We start from the raw sequence: 20,538 nt of genomic DNA, 5'->3' as shown, positions 1-20,538 counted from the left end.
CGCAAAAAAAAAAAAATTTTTTTAATGGGGTGGTCGTAAGACGAGGCTCATTACGGTCACGCGAAAAGAAAGAAACGTGATTTAACATGGAGGCCTTTTCATTCACAAACTGTCTAAACATGGAACAACATTTCGCGCAACTCTTCCACCGTTTGTTTCTCCCCCCCCCCCGCTCACCTTAATTTCTAATTTCCTGTTTTCAATTCTTTTGTTAAATGAGTGCTTCATTGTTTTGTGTTTACATGTTTTTGTTTTGTGATGCAGCTGGATTCCTGCGTCGATAGCGCACGTACGCTTTTCTTCTTTCGCGTGTGTTATCCATTTAAAAGAAAGGAATACAATTCGACAGAAAGATAACTCGATTTTGAAAACAAACAAAGTGCGTTTTTTAAAAGGCAAAAAAAAAAAAAAAAAAAGATTTTAAGGCTAAGCCAAACAGGTGACCGAAAAAATACAAAGCAAAGCTTTTCTTTATTTCTTTAGATAATAAGAAAAAAACCGGACGCAAGGTGGAGGAAGTGGAGTAGGAAAGGTGGAGTAGGAGGAGAGAGAGAGAAAGCTATAACATGTTTATAGCCTGGAGGGAGGAGGCATTTTCAAACAAACCCACCCATTTCTTTTTTTCTCCTGCCGGGCCAACCTTGAGGAAGGTTGTCTTTCCATGGGAAAAAAACATACTGACCGACTCTCCAGTTCGCAGTAAAATAATAATAAAATAAAAAAAAAACCGGGCCAAGTGGGACACAATGATCCCATCCGTTTCAAGTCGCTGATATCATCGCCAAACCAAACGGGCTTCCCCCTCTCTCTTCACGCAACTCGAGTTTTGTCAAAAATCAGACTCGGTCAAATACTTTGTGCTTATTGGCCGTTAAAAGAGAGCCAAACTAGACGTGTGATGTCACCCACAAAAAGACGAGATAAAAAAAAATAATAATAAATAAAAGTCTCGTAACGAACGTCTGCGCTTTCTCCAACCATTCGCAACGCCTTGATTTTCTCTTCCTACCTTTCATTATTTGTATTTACGCACAACCAATGAGGAGATATGTACACACAAAAAAAAAAATGTCTACGTGTTAGAAGTGGTTGGAGACGGGACGCAAACGGACCACCCTTTCAAAAAAAAAAAAAAAAAGCCAAAATTCCATTTAAGATAAATGCGCTCTTCTTTCTACGATAGGTGGAAGGCCTCGTAACTTTCACTTGGGGCATATAACGCACAATGATGAAGAGAAATCAACCGCCAGAAACGTACTGCGCCTCTAGTGAAAGTTGGAGAGTTACCATAAATCGTTTTTCATTTATTTTTTTTTTTCCGCTTTTTTTTTTTTAAATCATATTTTCCTCATCATCACCTTTTAGATGAAACAGCAGGTGGGTGGGGGGTATAATACAAAACGTTAGAAAAAAAAAAGAACCTCCGCCGTAAAGAAAAAAAAATACCGAGCATTTTTTTTTCTCGTTCGAAGGAGAAAATAATCGAGCGGAAAACAAAAAAGGAAAACAAGAGTCAGATCTTAGATCTTTTAGACAAGATGACGTTATCGCTACGGTCAAGTTTTCCCCCCCAAAAAAATTTAAGTATACCGATTTTCTTTCGTTGGTTACACCGAAAATTGGATGACGGAGAACGAAAATGATCCGTCACGCGGAAGTTCTTGAGGTCGCATGACGTGATACATGGCCGTTAACCTACTTGCTACAATAGCCCCCCTCCCCTCCTTTTTTTTTTTTTTTAAATAACGCCAGCCCCCCACTCCTTCCAACAAAAATGAAAAAAAAAAAGAAGAAGCAGTAGGCCTAAAAAAAAGAATGACTTAACGCCGGCTCTCCTTTTTTTTTTTTTTTTGACACGTACACAACAAAAAAAACCGGAAGGCCGTCCTCTTTTCATTTTCTTCTTTTCCTTCGTTATTGCTCTCCGGCAAAGCATTTTCTTTTTCTTCGTGGGATATCACACAAGAAACAGACGAGAGGTAAAGAGCACAAGAGAAAGAGTAGACGAAGAAGAGAGAGTTGTTTAGTTCCCATTGGAGTTGGACACGGATCGAGTCACCAGCTCTCCGAGAGTGCGTGCGTGAAGCCTTCCCCTGTGAGGAGTGGTTTAATCACGCAGCCAACGAATCCGCATTTATTTTTTTCTTTCCCGCTAAGGCTCCCCCGGCTTTTCTTTTCTTTTCTTTTCTCTTCATCCGACAAACAACTCGGGAAGAGAAAAGAAGGAAATTGGTATACTCTCCGTGTTTTGTTTTTTTTTTTCTTTGGCCCTCTTTTTTTGTTGAAATCCTCGGGAGCTCTGTTGTGTCTTCCCTCCCCTTGCTCCATTCCGAAAACGGCCTTGCGTCCTTGGTGTGCTCAGTTGCGGACGAAACACCATCGGGATTTGTCGCTGTCAGCGTTTGACGACGTGACATCCGCTTTCATTCTCGGATATCCGCTCAAAGAGCACTTTATTTTCATCCCAGTTTCCCTCAAGTAGTCGATACTCGTATTGTCAATCTCAAAAACACAAACACAAGAAAAAAAAAAAAAGTTATCCTTCACTACAATTGAGTAGCTCAGCTACCAGTCCCTTACGGCCGTTGCGTGTGTGCGTCCGTGTCTATCTGTGTTAGCTGTTCTTCTTGTTTTGCGTGACTAGAAGGGCCGCCGTAACGCGCCCGTCCAAACTCGTTGTTTCAGTGGCGGCGGAACGTTGTGCATCGCGCGAAAAAAAAAAAAAAAAAGGATTTAAAAACGTCCGGTTCTTTTTTTTTTTTAGATTAAAGTTTACGCTTCCCCAAAACTTTGTGCATTCGGGCAATCCATCGACAAAACAGAAGGACCAGTGAAAAAAAAAACTGGATTTGGCGCACGGCATCAAATAATGCACGCAAAAAGCAACTTCACGGTAAGCTTCAGTTTCACGCGACAAAGAGCCTCACACTTTTCCCTACGTAGAAAAACGATTTAAAAAAAATATTAAACATTTTCAAATTGTAGCCAAGAGAAATCAATCGAGAGTTCATCGACTTTGCGAAAGCGTCTCGCACGTTCTGCATTTTTCCTCGAACATTATTTTCGGCACAGGAATAAAAAAGGTGTAGATAAAGTAGTAAAAAAAAAAAAAAAAATAAAATAAAATGGAACAAAATTGAAGAAGAAGAGGAAGCGTTGCCAAATAGGCTAAACAATCACCCAGATGCATAACTTTGAACTAAAAGAACAGGAACCGAACGAGGTTATGCTGTCTGAGCCGCTTTCACGTGTGCCCCCGGCCTATAATTCTCATCGCGTGCGTGTACTTTTCTTTATGTTACGGCCAGATTGCGTCGGTGCTGCTGTTCTACGTGGCCGTCGGACTCATCCTGTTGGACGGTAGCCAATGCCAGGAACAAACAGGCGGGGGCCTGCGCTTTCCCAACTTATTTGGCGGACTCAACAATCCCTTTTCGCTGTCGAACCTTTTCCGCCAGCAAAGGCAGCCACAAAATCAGGTGCCGCCGCCGCCTCCTCCGCCACCATCTCCCGCCTTTTCGTCGAATCCGCAATTTAGCCTCGTAGGTGGTGGACAACTTTCACCGGTCAGCGGTGGACCCAATCATTTTCTCCAGGTGCCTCCGCCGGTCTTCCAACAGCCACCACCCGGCCAGCCTTTCAACGCTTTCGTTCCAAACGCACAAGGTAAACACCCCCTCCCGTTATTATTAAAAAAAAAAAAAAAAAAAAATAGAATAACCAAAAAAGATAAAACGAAGAAGAAAAAAAAAAAAATCAGTGGCTTGTAAAGACGAATGAGAGATGACACGGTGCCCTACGGCATCCGGATCCAGGAAGAAACAGTCAAAAATGACGGCATTGAGGAGAAAACGGCCCAGTTTGACCTCAATACGACGCATATAGACACGGGAGAAGTAGTCATGAAAGCAAAGTTCCCTGACATGTCAAACAATTTTTCTTTCCAACGAGAAGGCGTATCTTTAGAATAAAAAAAACGCCTCTAAAATTAAGATTACAATTTTTTTACACGGATTTCGTGTTTTCAATCGGTTCGGGCTTTTCGGAACGAGACAACCGCTCGTGATGTAGGCCTCTTATTCTAGATAACATGAGGAATGCAACACGCTTCGTTGGCATCCCATTACACGGGCGACGATTACGATTGGATTTTTTTTTTTTTTAATCGGGTCGATCGAGAGATGGATGGAAGAAAAAAAAAAATTCATGCGCGAAAGCAGATCATTTTTTAAACGTAGGAAGCTATCTAGCCTACAGGGTTCAATCAACGCCAGAGCGAATCAAATAATCTATGACCGCCGAAAGAAAGTCATTTCGTGAATCGGCTGATCAACGTGAAAGTTCTTTTTTTCAAGAGGGGACGGGTGCGATATTGGCTGTTCAAACCATGTAATCTTACACCGTTATTAAAGCTCAAAATGATACGCAACTCAATTTTTTTTCTCTAACCCATCAATTACATTTAAAAAAAAAAAAAAAAAAAAACCACACAAAAAACGGAAAAGAGAAAATGGAAGTAAATCACCAACTGACGAGCGTCTGTTCGCTCACTGAGATGCCGTAATTACGAGGGGTTGAGCATTTTCTAGACCGTAACATCGCAGAGGCTCAACAATGAATTAAAGAACGCAAAATAGAAATTTTTGCCGTTTAAAAATGAATTTAAAAAAGGAAGAAAATTTTTCAAGAATTCTTGTTCAATTAAAAAGAGGTTCTATGTGTGTGCATGCACACGTGATAATGGTGAAACTTTCAAATAAAAACCGTTTCTAGAAATAAGGCGGCTGACATTCTTCGCTTTCTCAAAAAATGCATCCACCTTATTCATTTCGAGTTTTTTTTGCTAATGACGAAAACAAACAAAACAGGTGCTCCGCTACAGCAGCAATTTGCACAGTCGCAGCCGATTGGAACGCAGTTCGTTCAACAACAACAACATGCTGGCCAGTTCGCAGGACCGCCACAACAACAGCAACCGCATCAAATTTCACAGCCTGGCGATCAGAATTTTCAAGCCTTACCGGTCCAGCAACAACCGCAATTAACTCCAGTCGCTAGTGGTTTTACACCGTCCATCTCTTTCCAGCCTCCGCAGCCGTTCAATAGCAACAACAACCTGGTGCCCAACATTCTTCCGATTGGTAACATTCCCCTCCAGCCGCACCCAACTCAGATTCAACAACAATTTCAACAGCCGCCTCAGCAACAACAACCGCCTCAACAGCAACAACAACCGCCTCAGCAGCAACAACCGCCTCAGCAGCAACAACAGGTTCAAAAAGCATTTCAACAGCCCATTATCGTTCCCAGTCTACCAGGTCCACCTCCGGCACAGCAAATTGCAGCGAGTCAGCCGACACCGCCAGTTCTTTTGCCTGCTCAGTTTGCCCTATCAAGTAACACGCTTCAACACCAACATCATCAACAACGTCATTTCTTGCGTCAAGGCAAGACGATTAGCACGATTCATCGAGATAGCGCAGCCAGCGCCTCTAGTCACAGTGAAAACGTGATCGACTGCGGAGCTGGTAACGATCTCGGTTTCTGCGCTGCTACGGAAAAATATCCAAGGTAAGTCAATACAAAAAAAGCAGTTTGAGTGTCACCACTACTTCAACAATTCCAGATGAGAGTACATCGAAAAAAAGAAGAGGAAAAAAAAAAGGGAGGTCCCTTTGGATCAGGCAAAGGCAATGAGTGTCAATAAGTGTCAGCACGAGCTGAGAACTGGGAAATCTGACGCCACAGAGCTCGGTCAACAATTGCCGTCAGTCGGGCACCGAATTATATAGCTACGGGTCTGTGAGGTGGCTGAAGAACTACAGCTAGACTTAGATCACGTAACAATAAAAACGTGTACGCAGATGGCCCCAAGCGTCGCAGGGACATCTTAGACGCAGACTAATACATGCTTAAGCTTTTTGCCAGCGTCAATAACAGTGTGGAGTGGGATCGAACGAAAGAGCATTTTTTTTATGCTGAGGTAGACATATGGGGTTATAGAAGATTTTTAATCTCCCAACGGGGGGATCTTAAAAGTCAATCGATAAAAGTCGTAACAATACCGAAGCCACATCCCTTTAGACAAAAGAAAGTCGAAAAATGGCGCGCCCTCGACATACAAAATGGCAGAAAACCCCCCCAAAAAAGTTCGCTCAAAAGATAAAAAAAAAAAACGTGCACGACGCAACAGCCAAGAAACGGGAAAATGTCGAGCAATAAAATAAAAAGATATGGGCATTGTTCACTTACCCAACCGGTGATGTGAGAACTGCAGGCACGTTGACGTTGTCTAGAAGTTTGGTCTCCAACGATGAAGTTGCATGGCTTTTCCAACAATGAACTTGTTTCTGGGAGACGCACACTAAGTTTTTATTGTTCCAAAATTTTTTCTACTAGTTTGTTTCACAAAAAATGTAATCGTCTTCTCACTCATTAACTGTGAGCTAGCGAACTCAACGATGAGCTGACTATAGGTAGATTTGATGAGATGACTAAGTTGTCTGCCAGGATCGAATGGCCTTGACGGAATAGGTGGCCGCCATTCGAGCACGCCGTCGAAATTTATCTAGCTCCCCCCCCCCTCAGTTGCTACAGCAACTTGAAGGCACTCGACCAAATTAGACGATCTAGAATAGAATAGATATCTTGCATTGACTGGATTCCTAGAGAAAGTAGTAGAATAAGCATTTATTTATTATCAGTCGAAAAGGAATCATAACGGCTGATTCGTCTAACTAAATAGTTTTCAACAAAGAAAAAAGTAATCACCGAGAGTTGTGTGCCGTCGTCTCCGCCATGCTATCACTTACAGCAGACTACGAAAAAAATCAGGAGAAGAAAACAAAATTTCGCTTTTCATATTTCAATGGCATCGCTGTAAATGCTGCACACGTCGTCAACAAAATTGAGTGGATGATCGACGAGTTGAGAATGTCATCGAAATTGCACCGTTGGCGAACGTTTTTTTTTTTTTCATCTCTTTCTGGGTAATTAATGACACGACAAATGGCGTCTATATCTTGAGTTAGTCGTAAAGTGATTGGGACGATGTGACCAAGTCTTGGGTGGCGCTATTTTTCGTCAGATTGGCTGCACTATTCAATTAACAGCAGACGACGTGATTGCATGGTGACTGAGTTTCCGATGAGTTCGGGTGGAAAGATCGAACGAAACGCATAAATTAATTGATCCCCATTGAATAATTGTAATCAGGTCAACACATTCCCTTTCTGATTAATTTCTTTGATGACGTGTTAGGAGTGTTGTTGACGACACGATGCATAGATGCCACGACCAAGTGAACCTCATGTATGCTGAAGTTCCCGAAGATTACGAAGCTTTAGGAGACAGCCATCAACCTGCTGGCGTAGGTCCTGGCCAAGAAGGAAACAGCACCGGCAAAAATCTATTGCCTTGGTCATGGTCGGCATACCGTAAGGAATCTGCTTGTGAATCAGAACTTCGTTTCATCCAGCCGCATGTGGCACAGGATCGTCTGGGTCGTTGGCGGATTATCATACAAACACCGGAGTTTCCTCAGCGGGTCGCCATCGATGTCTGTCGCAGGGTTGATGACGTTTGCAAAGTATTCACCGACTGTGGTCGCAAGTCGCGCTGCGTTCAACGCTATAGCTACCAACCGCTCATTTCAATTGATCAAGATAAGAGACAGGCAGGCCAGTGTCCGTCAATGGCCATTTTTCGCTTCCCAACTAGCTGCGTTTGTCACGTCGAAGTTGACAAAAGAACGCAAACACCGAGCAAATCAAACCGCCGTAATTCGGTTGCTATTCGCCGACCTTAGCTTTTATGTTCGTTTTCAGCGGCGTAAGTCTTTATTTACATTCTTCTTCGTTTTACATTAAAAATGCATTTTTTTAAAAACATTCTGTCTTTTGACTGTGATAGCCGTCCAGCTTCTATGATATAAATAATAAGATCAACATTTATTTGTCTTCATCATACTAACACAATACATCGAATCTTTCTCACATTGCTGATATTTGAAAAGAATATTATAATTTTTTTTGTGCACAGTTAAATCATTGATTATTCATTATTTTGGTATCGTGTCATTTCCTGCATAGATGTGCCGCTTATTGAATCAATTTTCAATCACCCCAAAAGTCATTTGTTCGGTTTTACATACAACACATCGCAAGGAAATTATTTCGACACCGAAACATTATCACCGTCAAAATAATATTTTAAAAATATAATATGCAAAAAAAAAGAGAAAGGAAGAGAAAGAAAAGATTTTGATCGAATCGGATTTCGATTTTGCACCAATTGCTTTTTACCTCTTGGCTATTCAGTTTTTTGTTTGTATTTTTTTCGCAAATTCAGAGAGCGATGTCGCTCCCGAGATTTGAATTTACCATGTAAGAATTGATATCACGTAAGCAAAAAACGGTTAAATTTTTTTTTTTCACTTGTGCTCTCTACTTTACATGTCCGACAGCAAAAAATTGCATAATTATTATACGCTGTACATATATCCTCGTGACACTAACACTCACCCCAAAAATAACATTGAATATCTAAATGATGAACCCATTCGCATCTATTTTATCCGTTCGACTTTAAATATACACTTCATTATTTTCATTTTCTAATCGTTTAGACTGCTTTTTTTTGAAGAAATACGTGCTAAACGGTTTGTTCCACTTTCTTTTTGATGATTGAATAGCATAAAGAAAAAAAAATGGGTTATGTACATGAGATACCGGATATCCAACACCCAATTCACGAACGGTAATAGATAATAATCGCTTCGTGATATCCCGAAGGGAAGTGAACAAGTACGATATACACAAATATCTAAACAGATATCGTGCGATTGAGGACGTGATGTCAGAACGAGAATAACATTCGGCAATTGAAAATAAATAAACAAATACTAAAGAAACCATGAACAGCAATAAACGTTCGCTTCATTGGTTTCTTTCTTAACAAGATTGATACGCACGCTAAAGCAACTTGTTTTTTTTTTTTTTTTTTTTTTCTTTCTTACGTAGGATGTGAGAGAATCACGATTATTTCTGACGTGCCTCTTTCGGGTTGGTCCTGGCTTGATTTTTAGTTTACAATAAAAACAAAACAAAATCTGATCTTCATTCTCTGGCCTAAATTTTTACCTTTTCTATGCAAAGATATCTTCTTCCCTCTGCGATCGTGCTGGGATGCCTCCAATGGTACATTGGGTTACTTTAGGCCGCTGCTGGTTGATCAGCTGGCGATTCCGATCATAGCGCGCAGTCGCTGGGTTCAAATGATGCAATGGCATCATCGTAATGCTCGTTCCTCCTATGAACAGACAATTCAAATTAGGACTCCCATTTCAAACAGGTGATTCTTTCAGCTCTCGACACTTGGAGTACGGTAACTCGGAACCATAACGGAGAAGTGTAAATAGCTCGTAAAATCGTAGTAAATGTGCTTCCGTGTTCTCACGAGTCATGGGCGATATGCTCACATCTTTGTCTGTGCGTAAGTGCGGGAATGTGGGCCTTGCTTGTTTGCTTTTCATTTATTTGTTATTATTTTTATAACTCACCATTACGGCCGCTTCGAGCATGATCGGGCGATCCGGGACAGCTGTTCCACTGTGCTGTTGCTCCGTTGCGAGGAAAGGTATCACCGGGACGTTTGAAGCAGGGGAACCAAAAGTAGAACACGCGCCGGAAGCCCTTGCGGAACCTTACTCATCGTGAAAGTTGGAAGATTAAACACATGGGAGATGTCTGTTCCACTCATTTTTCTTTCTCTTCAACCTTTTTTATTTTTTTTTTTTTTAGAAATTCAATAGCAAAAATAAACAAGCTGTCTGTTACACATGCCGTGGTGGTACAATGGCCGCCACCCTTTTCAGCGTACTTTTTTTTTTCTTTTTAAAACCGCGGCGTTCGTTTTCTCCTTCAACATGTTTTCGTCAACGATAAAAGAAAGTTCTGTATTGTTGTCCAAACGCATGGGACACATGACCAGGAAACGAAAGTAAATTCCCCCTCAGAATGTCTTACGGCACTGGACGGATTTCCATCGTAGCAACAAAGCGCACAATAGATGCCCACAATTGTTACGCTTTTATTTCTTCCTTTTAAAAAAAGGAGAAACGAGAGAAAAGCAAAGCTTCTCTACTTGCATAATTTTATGCTAACACCGATATCTCTTGTACAAGTTTTGCTTGATCTTTTCAAATTCATTACGAGTTTCACTTCAAAGCGCTGCAATGTCAACGCCAAAGAATGTCGTCTCTCGCCATCGATCGACGTTGTAATCATTCCAAATGTTCAACGAGTGAAGTACGTACGCACATCACGCATCAATTGATAGCTAACTATCAGTACATTGCTAATCTTATTTTCAAAAAAGCTAAAACACACCGTGAGCGTTAGTATTAATATTGTGGCACAATACCTCGAGTTCATCCAGCAGTAGATGATGGGATTGTACATTGAATTGGACATGGCCAGCCAGTACGTTCCAAGGTAAATTTCCTGAATGTGCGACCATTGGTTGATCTCTTGAAACAGCCACGACACGATGAAGTAAACGTGATAGGGTAGCCAGCATATGGCGAAGATCGTCACGACTACAATCATCATTTTGACAACCTATGCAAATGAGCAATGACAATTATTCACGTGCTTTTCATCTGCCATTCTATACATGTATCACTAATTAAACTTTGAGAATGGTCACCCTACCCTTTTTGCCTCGATAAACTTAATCTGTCATCTCGTATAGATTCGGCCTGGTGATGCCACGTAATCTTGGACGAAGGCTTGCACTCGGTTTTGAAAAAAACAAACAAATAAAGCTATTCAACGTACTTTTAATACCTGCTTTCTACTAGCTTAAAGAAAACGGTATTCTTTTCGCGCACAAACGATCCGAATCTCCTCTGCCTACCTAAGGCAAAATCCTCGTTGACATCATTGTCCTATGAGGCAAGAACGGGGACCGTACAATCTCAATGCCTAAGCTACATGTACCGTGGCTACGCATTCAATCTAGCAACAATAACTTCCCAAGATATCGAAAAAAAAAATGTTTGCGTCAATGTTAGCTGGCACATGTCCGCTGAGATCCTCTTAGCTTTTCAAAAGCTTAAAAAAAAAAATGTAGGAAGGAAACGGAAGTAGCTCAGCATACAAAATAAGAAAAGCTTTCAATGTCATTTCCCGATTGCTCGTCCTAAGAAATTCGATACCATAATACATGGGCGACACGGAATACTGGATATTATGCAAAAAAAGAAGACCAACTTGTAAAAAGGGCTATTCATAATACACCTGATCGTTATTAATGATGTAGCGAAGCTTTAGGGTACGGAGGAAAAGGAGAAAACACTCGATCAAATGACAACGTGGCACGGAGTATACAATAATAAGAAAAAATATTTTTGGTAAAACATTGTTTCTCTGTTTCTTGTTTCATGAACAAAACTCGGCCCGTCCCTAGCCACCGACAGGAGAAATTAGCGCGCAAGTGTTTATCTTAGCATTTCGGGGGAACACTGCAAGGCTCATTAGAGTAGCCAAACTTAACAGAATTAGACCTCCCGGAAAATGTGCTGAAAAAAATGCAGACAGTTTTCCTTCCGAGTAATTAATGAAAAGAAAGACGAGCGATAATTAAATTTTCTTTTTCATGAAAAAATAGAAAAACATCAGCTTGATGATGACGCACGCACCGGCGCAACAATGTCTACATTTTCAAGGTCTGAAAACACGAAAATAATTTTAAGAAAGATGTTTAAAAAAAAAAATGGTTGGCATTTTACCGATGCCAATGGTTGAGCCTGTTTTGTGATTAGTTTATGCTGTGCATTAGACCGACGGAACTGTGCACGGTCGAGGAAAACAGCCTTTTGTGGCATTGTGCATACCCTAGAGAAAGTCACGCGGAATGAGTGATGATGCACACAATTATACCTCGGTTCCCAACGAGCATTCTCTTATGGATTGCTAGTTTTTAATCAGAGCCGACACAAACTTGGCCTTCGTCCCAATAAGAAAACAACCGAATAATAATTCCCCCCTCTTTACTCCCGCTATCGTCATTTCCTATTTTCTATTGTTCTATTTCGGATCTCCTATTCCGCCCAAAACAATGTAAACGTCCCTTCCTGCGTGATACGAATGGGGCCACACCCTGTTTAGTTGTTTGCACCATCAATTTTCAGGTAGCTGGATAAGGATATCCGGAGAACAAGCGCAAAAGAATAATTCTAAATCTAAATAAGCAAAAAAAATAATACGTGCCCGTCGTTTGGACCGGACATTCTCCATTTGATGATCCGTGCACTCGCCGATCCCTTGGCTACCCCACAGTTCCACTCCGACTTGGAAATAAGCGTAGCCCATGGCGCAAATAGGCAAGAAGTACGTGAGGATGGTCAACATCACGTTATATCTGTACACAAAGTGGAACGTGATAAGAAGATCAAGTGAGAAATCAAGACATGTATGCATTGTGTGAAAACGGCGGCCGTTGACTACAAGCCAACTCGCACATTAAGCGCAAGAACTAAGTACCAGAACGCGGCGAAATGGTATTAACCTCGTATACGTAATGTGACTGGATACGAATGCAAGATCGGGCAAATGTCCAAATAATTAGCAAACAATTTGTAAGACTTACATGTACTCTTGGTAGCTCTCGAAGGTGGGACCATCAGGCCAGGCGAGGTAACAAGCCGTACGTCCGGATTCATTGTACGTAATGGTGGTGGAATACAAGACGTGCGGAGTCGATATGAGTAAGCTGGCCATCCAGATGCTCAAAGCGATGCCGATGGTCGTCATCTTGCCCATCCTTCGCCGTAAGGGGTACATTATAGCCAAATATCTATTTTTAAAAGTGAACAAGGAGAAAGAAATGTAATGATCGATATCGATTGATTTTCTTACGAAGTACGACATTAAATCATTTTTTATGAGGGGATGTATGCGTGTGCATTGGTTGTGTTTGATTAAAGCACCTGCTCAATTCCGCGTGAATATCTTTTCGCGTGCTGTTTGTCATCGCTGTCAATAGCTATACGTTTTCGAGATTTATTTCCAACAAGGGAGCCATCTGGAGTGCTCAATGTATTCTCATGGATTACGACTGCAACTCGGTATACATAGTTGATTTAAAAGCATCATTGGATTTTACGTATTCCTGGGTCTGGCGATGCGAGAGAATAACGTCGTTGATACAAAGCAGTTCGTCTGGGGATAAAAATAACTGCCGGCACGAGAAAATAACTCTTGCGTAGTGACACTTCACTAACTCGGTCGATACAAATTTATTCATCATATGATATTGCATGGAACTTTCGTGTGGGAGGACGAAAAAAACGTAAAGGAGAAATAGAATGAGAAACACTAACGAAATTTAAGGTTTTCAATGGATTCGGGTCTCGATCGCTTGAAATCACACGCCAAGTGCAGACCAAATGGACGCATAATTTTCCGGTTCGTAAATTGAATATTGAAAATACAACGCGTATATGTAATCTCCACGTTATAGAAAGATTTCCACGAGCTACACGTGGCAATTGAATTTAAAGTATGAGACGTCAACTGAAAATGCACTTCGAGGAACCCATTGGATTGTACAAAAACCGTCAAATATCCGATGCGTATTTCGTCCGTAGGATATGTTTACTTTACGTATAATCAAGTGTTTCATATTCTGCGAAATGTAGATTCATTTTAAAATTCAAAATCCATCATGCAAAGATGAATCGCATCAACATTATAAAAGAGGGTGTCGTACGTGACGTAAAACACACCATTATGGAAAATATACATCAAAATCTTCTTACGGTGTGTGTATCCCTCATTAATCCATTTCCAGCTAAAGTTTGGAGGTCTAATTATTTGTTGAAGGTACACGACGCTGCTGCGTTTCATCTTTTTGGCGGCGAAGATGGAACGTGACACCTGACGGAAATTTTTATGCACCTGCGTAGTTCGTTAAACTTCTTCCTCGTTAGCTATCATGTCTGAACCAGGGATGATTAAAACTTGCGTTACCTCCTCATCTCAACTTCTTAAAAAGATTGCAAGGTTTTAGTTTCTTACTAGATAACTATCTGGAAAACTACAACTTGGATCTACGCGATGTGGTGAATAGTTTTCGCTCGTTGATTCAAAAACCGCAATGCGGAATGTTTTTTGCTTACGAAATGGTAATCCGTACAGAAAAATGCGGATCACAACCTGAACCTTGCTCGACGTCGTTTGACAGTTACTGCAGCTCCAACGTCAGAGTTTCAGGGGGGGAAATGGGAATTATATTGCCACACGATGCCTACGTAATAATGCTCCATTTACGTTTTGAAAGCGTCTCTGGCAATATCTGCTTGCAGGCTGATGTTGGCAAAACATGCATAGGCCTAATTGCTTACTAATCCAAGAACGCCCCACAATGCATGCCCGTAATCAACTGGCAACCTTTGAGATGATGAGGTTTTGTTATTAGTCTTACATTGTCCAAAATTTACATTTTCTTTTTAAAGAATACTAATCCTACAGCAAGGGTTGTATTTAAGTCGGTCTGAAAAAGAAAATTCGCTCAACCAGTTCCTAGCAAATGAACTATAGGACTTCATATACTTTACAGGGTATCTACTGACTTTTGATTTGCATTTGGGGAACAAAGAAAAAGGCTTGTTGGTCCGTAATAGTGTATCGTCAAACGGTCGGATAAAGATGCCAAGTATTATTCACCGGCTCGCTATAAAAGATTATGACTGTATCATTGCAACTTGCATACAAGTTCCGCACGGAATCGAGCTCGGGTTGTAAAACAAAAACAAAAGACGCTCTGCCATTCTACTAATTTCTTTTTTTTTTTGGTAAAAAAGAAAAAAAAGATAAAAGAGATTTGGGACGAATGAGAGTTTGCCTTTGTTTTCTTTCAATTTGCGACGCTACGGTAACGAACTCGTAATGATATGTAAAGCAATTCAGCTCGCTCTTAAACTTGTTGAAAGCAGGGCCGTTTCAAACTACTTGCAGTGATTCATACGTTTTTCGACATGAATTGCATTATTCCTAGAGGCATTTGTGATCCTCATTAAAATGAAGACTCGAAAAGTTTGCAAAAGAAAAGGAACAAAAATTATTCAACGCGTTCAGTTTCGTACGTGCAACAAGTTGATCGAGAAGTTTGGTTATTCGACTTCGTCGCGTTTAATTACGAACAACGTTTGTTTCCCCCAACTGAATCGGTTGATATATTTCAAAAATGCCCATACGTAATGGTCTCTTCGAAGTGGCTTTTATACTACAAGGAATAAACGTTGTTTGAATTCTTCAAAGTCCATGTTTCGAAGTTCGCATAAGGCACAAAAAAGAACATGATGGATCTTCTGACTCGACTGTAGTTGCGATTGAATTGGGTCCCGCGTTTGTGAGTCTACCGAACACGGTTCTTCCGCAAACTTTTGTTAAACTGAAAAAAAGGGAAATAAAAGTTTTTCATTCCCCCCTTTTTTTTGTTCAACAGACGTAAAAAAGAATACTTTATCACGCAACCTAACTGTCTGGATGTGCCGAATGGCATAGTTGTTTATTTACTCCGACGGGTGCATAAGCGTAGATTGTTAGGGCGTTTTACTAGCGATAACACTAGACCCGATTTCTCCCCGAGCGAATATGATCTGAATTTTATTACTACCTTAAGGATATAAGGTAACTACATAGCTGCTTGTTATTTCAACTAGAGGCTAAAAAGTTGGCCTCTAAAATTCTGCAGAAGATTACGCACCGATGGCCATATAGCGCACATCTATAAAGCGAGATAGATCAGCAAGGAAAATCCCAGTTTCGTATACTAAGGCTTCATGATAACTGCCAGCTAGATTGCCACGTAAACTGCACTTGTTTAGAAAAAAAAAAAAGAAACCGTACAACAGAATGAATTCCTTCCGATTGTCGATGTCGAAACTCTTTGCAGGAAATGAGCTACCCCATCGTCACGCTTCCAAAGCAAAAAAAGAAAAATGCCTGACGAGCAAACTTGTTCCCAGATGTGCACGACATTACACCACATAATCTACAAGTGCAAACCATACTTTGTTGGGGTCAGGTCATACCAAACAGTCGTATTTTTTTTTACTCCGTGTTTTTATTCCCTTTTAGTTGCACGTGACGCACTTTTGAATGTTGACACTAAAGAAAAAAAAAAACATCCCCTTCGTTCGTTAGATGTGTGTGTAAGTTACAGTGACAGTAGCTGATGGCTTTCCCAGCAGCACGATATTTGCTCTGGCAGTATACATCAAAAGAAATTTATACTGCCTTCTCCTGAATGTTTTTGTTCAACACGCAGGCCTTACTCACATTTTTCTATTTGGCATTTATTTCATCGAGCTGCCGAAATGGAAAATGTGGAACACTGCGTACAAGAGAAACATGAAAAATAACGAAGCGTCGTCTCTTATAAAGTCGCTCGCAGACACGTAATTAACTATTGACTTCTTACAAAAAAAAAAAAAAAAAACGAGTGCAAGTTTGAAGAATAAACCCGCCAGACAAGTGAGCGGGAAAACATACTCGATTACATTTGAAAATAGGAGTGTAGAATAACGAACTTTTGCTTTTGTGTTTACTCCCAACATATCGGTGAAACGATGTTTTGTGGATTTAATTGGCTGTTGGTGTACGTTTCGGGTTTCTCTGAGGCACGAATAAAATAACATTTAATCTGCAGCTCCGCGTTAGGAAGATAGTAACAAAAGACCGTGAATTTTTCTTATTTTTGTTTTCCATCTTTAACGTATCAAAGAAAATTTGAGTTTTACGGACCGTTAAAGAGTCATTGGCGAGCGTCTCTTTGTCTCACGCACAACCGTAAAGGCCCTTGGCGAATGCCAAAAGTTCAGCATCGCTCTTTGACATTCAGATAGGAAAAAAAAACTGAATAAAGTATACGGACTATTTGATACGCCCCGAGACATGTTGGTGTTGAGGAAACTGCACGTAACACAGCTTGGCCATAACGCAGACTAGCTAGAACGTTAAAAAAAAACATAGGAAGAGAAACAAAACACGACGCAATTTGGAAGTCAAATTTTTGACAAGAAATTGTTCAAGAATGTAAAGGGAAAAAAACGGAGCTTTTTTCAAAAAACTTGGATGCGCTCTAGCGCAAAAGACGTGTACTTATCGACTAAGAGAACTCCTGAACAACTAAAAAAGGAAAGAACAAGCTTTAAAAATGTTTCCATTTTTCCTTAGTCGTGAAATTAAGTTTTGTCCTGTTGTCGACCATTGTAGCTTTGTAGCTATCAAGAACCCGACGTAACCCCGTTGTGGTTGAAAAACACGAGTATCCAAATGAAAACAGGAATCAAATTGTAGATTTTTCTTTGACAAGAAAATAAGAAGGTTAGTTTTTCTTTTCTTTCAAAGCGCAGGGTCCGAAATTTGCGAGGTAAAAATATTCAAAAATAACAAAAACATAGGGAAACCGGTTTACTTGTAGTAGCCGTACAACTATGTGTTGCCAACTCGACGGATTCAATATTGATTCCACAGCCACGATTTGACCGTGTAACGCCAACGAAAACTCAACAATTCGATTACAGAAGCTCACGCAGAGAATTGAAACGTGTAGCAATTTGATTGACGGGCCCCACAAAAAAGGGGTCCTTCGGCAAACAACATTTACTTGTAAATTTATTCGGATATATTCTGAATATTTTAAGGGATAAAAAAAAATCCTTCAATATTTGAAGGAATCAAAGAAATACCCAACTAAAGAAATTGAGGGAGAAAATTGTGCGAACGCAAAACTGAATCCGTTTCTAAAAGTCGGTAATACTTTAAGGTAATACGACAAGCGTCAATAAGCGGATAACTATTATTGACAGTCTTGACTACATTCAACGAATTTTTCGTGATAGATTCTTTTAGTATTCGATTGCTCGTTGCAGCAATATATTTGGCCGGAATCGCTCAGCCGTGAGGGAACACATTGGCGTGACGTTCCCTTTTTGATCAATCAAACCAGCCAAGCGATTCGTAGCCGACAACGAGAAGAAGCCAGAAGCAACTATGGTTTTTCGCAGCGCGGAATCACACAGCCAATGGATTGACCCTCCAGTCGTTCTCAGCCGCTGCATTTTTTTTGCAACCCTCTATCTCCCCCGATGACGTGGTTTACTTTTCTTCGTCTTGTTTTTGGTATGCCGTTTATCTCAAACAAACAGCATTTTAAAAGCATCCGTTTACCCACACGATGAGCAGACTCAGCAATCCATTCATTGCAGAAATCCTTGCGTATACTACATAAGCTTTTACGGAATAACGAAATGTTGAATACAAGACACGGTGAGGGCGTGGTAGCTATTGCGAGTCGCAATCCAATCCTGTAGCTATTTTTCTCGCTAACCGGCGATCGATACGCGTTTAACGATAAAGCGAATAGAGTTCGGCCGCGTTTAATAATAAGAAAATAGTACCCGGAAAACAAAATAATGGCAAAATGAAGTTTTTTCACAGCCTCTTGGCAGCTTAAATCTTTGCCATATAGCGTCGCCCACGAAACGTAGTAAAAGAGAAAGGCTTTAGACAGCAGGGCGTCAGAGTTGAACGCGTCCCATTCAGAACCGATTTTGCATAGACCGCAAGCCGTGTGGCCTACAATGGCGCAGCAGAAACGCGGAAAAAAAGGTTCTGATGGATTCAAAGCGGCTAAGTGGACCAATATTGTGATTCAAGCTTAACTTGGCAGACGCTTTAAAAAAACGAAAGAAATCACCGCGTTTCATGGCCGTGCCCTTTTTGTTTTTACTGGCAAAACGTCCGTACACCCTGGACTCATCTGAGCGGTTTCGCAGTGTGTAGTACAGAGAGCAACAGCAGCTTTCTGTCAGTCCATATTTTGTCTAATTAACACTAGCGACGAGCAACTAAAACGACAAGAGCTGTAGATAGGATTGGCTTACCTTTCGATGGAGATTGCCATGAGAGTGAAGACGCTTCCGCAGATGGAGATGACGGCTACGAATTGCGATATTTTGCAGTAAATCCGGCCAAATGGCCAATCATTGGTGACCATACTGATGAAATTGAATATGACGTTGAGCGTCGAGACCATCGTGTCCGCGATTGATAGATTGACCTGCCAGAATGTATGCAAAAGGGTATGAATTAGTAAGGGATGACAATTGCGATGTTGCTTTCAAAAACTGACTACCAGAAAGTAGTTCGTGACCGTGCGCATTCTCCGGTCAGCCAGAACGATCCAGATGACAATCAAATTTCCTCCGGTGCTGACAACAACCATAACGGCGAAGAGCATTGTCCAAAGGACGATTCTCCACCACGGTAAATTGAACTGGTCATTTTGTGAAGTGTCTTCCAAGACGCTGTTGTTATGGCTCCAGTTGTAGTTGCTGTGATCAAAGAACATCAGGTCCGAATCGACAACCGTCAAGTTTCCGTCATTCCACTGGAGCGCCATCAGGCTCCAATTTCTGGAAGTTCAAAGAACTCCTAAAAATACACAAGCAAAAATAAGGATTTTGATTGACATTCGCAAATGTTTTCAAACTAAAAATTTATCAGTTCTTGGCTAACGACGCAATTACTAGAAATTAAGAAAATGTCGATCAGAGAGAAAATAGGTCACTGAATATATTAAGCTAGTTTTTTTTTTAAAAAAAAAAGGACAAATTCTAGCTGACACTATAGGAGGATTGGCGGAACTGATCCAACAAAAGCCGACTCGAGCTAAGGACAGCTCAGATACTACTCTCGTACCCCCGTGTAAGAGAGAACACAACGTTTCTTCATTCAAGTACCGTCAGCTGGAAGGACTTTTGTTTGCTCTTAACGGAATTTAACCAGTGATATACGGGGCATTAGAGTTACAAAACTGGCAACAAACATGACTAATAATATGAGACTAAGAAAGAAGATAAACGTATGTTCATTATTCACACTATCATTAGTAACACGCGTTTATAGCGCGATTCGAAATGTTCTTTAAAACGGCCAAGGAAATTGTTGTTGCACCCTCATACTACGAACATAAGATGTAACACAATTTTAGTTTGACGTCAACCCGGGCAGAGACTAACAATTGTGCTGACAGGCTATTTGTCTTGGTAGGCAGACAATCGGTATATAGCAACCGAACTCCAAAGCATTTGAGTTACAATAAAAAAAAAAAAAAAGGCGAATGCTCTCGGGACAGCCATCTTCCAATTCCATGTCTATATATACATCATGCGTTTGCCTCTTTAGAAGTTACGGCGCAAAATAGCTGACGTTTATTCGTACAATTCTTCACAATACGCAAAAATTAGGAGCGATGACGTAAGTTTAACGTTCACTGTCAAAAGCCTTCAGTTGGCTTTTCCAGAAATAAATTTTACACAAAAATGGCTGTCGAGTGCTGAAATGATCCGCTATTGAAACGCAATTAAAAAGTATTGTGCAAAATGTGTCGCGCAACTTTTCGTTTCGGAGTCAATCCTTGAAAAGAAACTCTAAGAACTAAGTTAACTGCAAAAAAACCAAACGA

General features: G+C 40.7%; 3 protein-coding genes across 4 annotated transcripts in view; 2 read left to right on the top strand and 1 right to left on the bottom strand.

The window, feature by feature from the left end:
- The window catches only part of LOC130691834 (uncharacterized), a 53,131-nt gene extending 39,778 nt beyond the window's left edge, over positions 1-13,353 (top strand). Inside the window, exon 12 of the mRNA XM_059497541.1 lies at positions 13,342-13,353. The gene's annotated coding sequence lies outside the window, so the exon portion shown is untranslated. The remainder of the gene's footprint in view (positions 1-13,341) is intronic.
- On the top strand, positions 2,032-8,609 carry LOC130691837 (bromodomain-containing protein 4-like). Of its 2 annotated transcripts, XM_057514836.2 has the most exons (5): positions 2,032-2,893; positions 3,309-3,666; positions 4,869-5,216; positions 5,253-5,571; positions 7,261-8,609. In XM_057514836.2, the coding sequence occupies exons 1-5, from the start codon at positions 2,870-2,872 to the stop codon at positions 7,805-7,807; spliced, it is 1,596 nt and encodes a 531-aa protein (XP_057370819.1). In that variant the 5' UTR covers positions 2,032-2,869; the 3' UTR covers positions 7,808-8,609. The 2 variants fall into 2 exon arrangements, with proteins under 2 accessions (XP_057370819.1, XP_057370818.1); XM_057514835.2 differs by having other exon boundaries at positions 4,869-5,571.
- LOC130692219 (tachykinin-like peptides receptor 99D) lies at positions 7,820-19,494 on the bottom strand (the record flags this gene model as incomplete). Its single annotated transcript, XM_059497153.1, has 7 exons — positions 7,820-9,309; positions 9,560-9,702; positions 10,423-10,619; positions 12,273-12,423; positions 12,652-12,858; positions 18,956-19,131; positions 19,207-19,494. Coding segments are annotated over 7 exons (1,326 nt in total), but the record flags the coding sequence as incomplete, so codon positions are not given.
- Between the last annotated feature and the right edge of the window lie 1,044 nt (positions 19,495-20,538).

Source organism: Daphnia carinata, chromosome 1 (genome assembly GCF_022539665.2).
Source record: "Daphnia carinata strain CSIRO-1 chromosome 1, CSIRO_AGI_Dcar_HiC_V3, whole genome shotgun sequence".
In the NCBI taxonomy this organism is placed as follows: Eukaryota; Metazoa; Arthropoda; class Branchiopoda; order Diplostraca; family Daphniidae; genus Daphnia; species Daphnia carinata.
The sequence above is the reverse complement of the archived record's forward strand: the minus strand, read 5'-3'. Positions and strand labels throughout refer to the sequence as shown.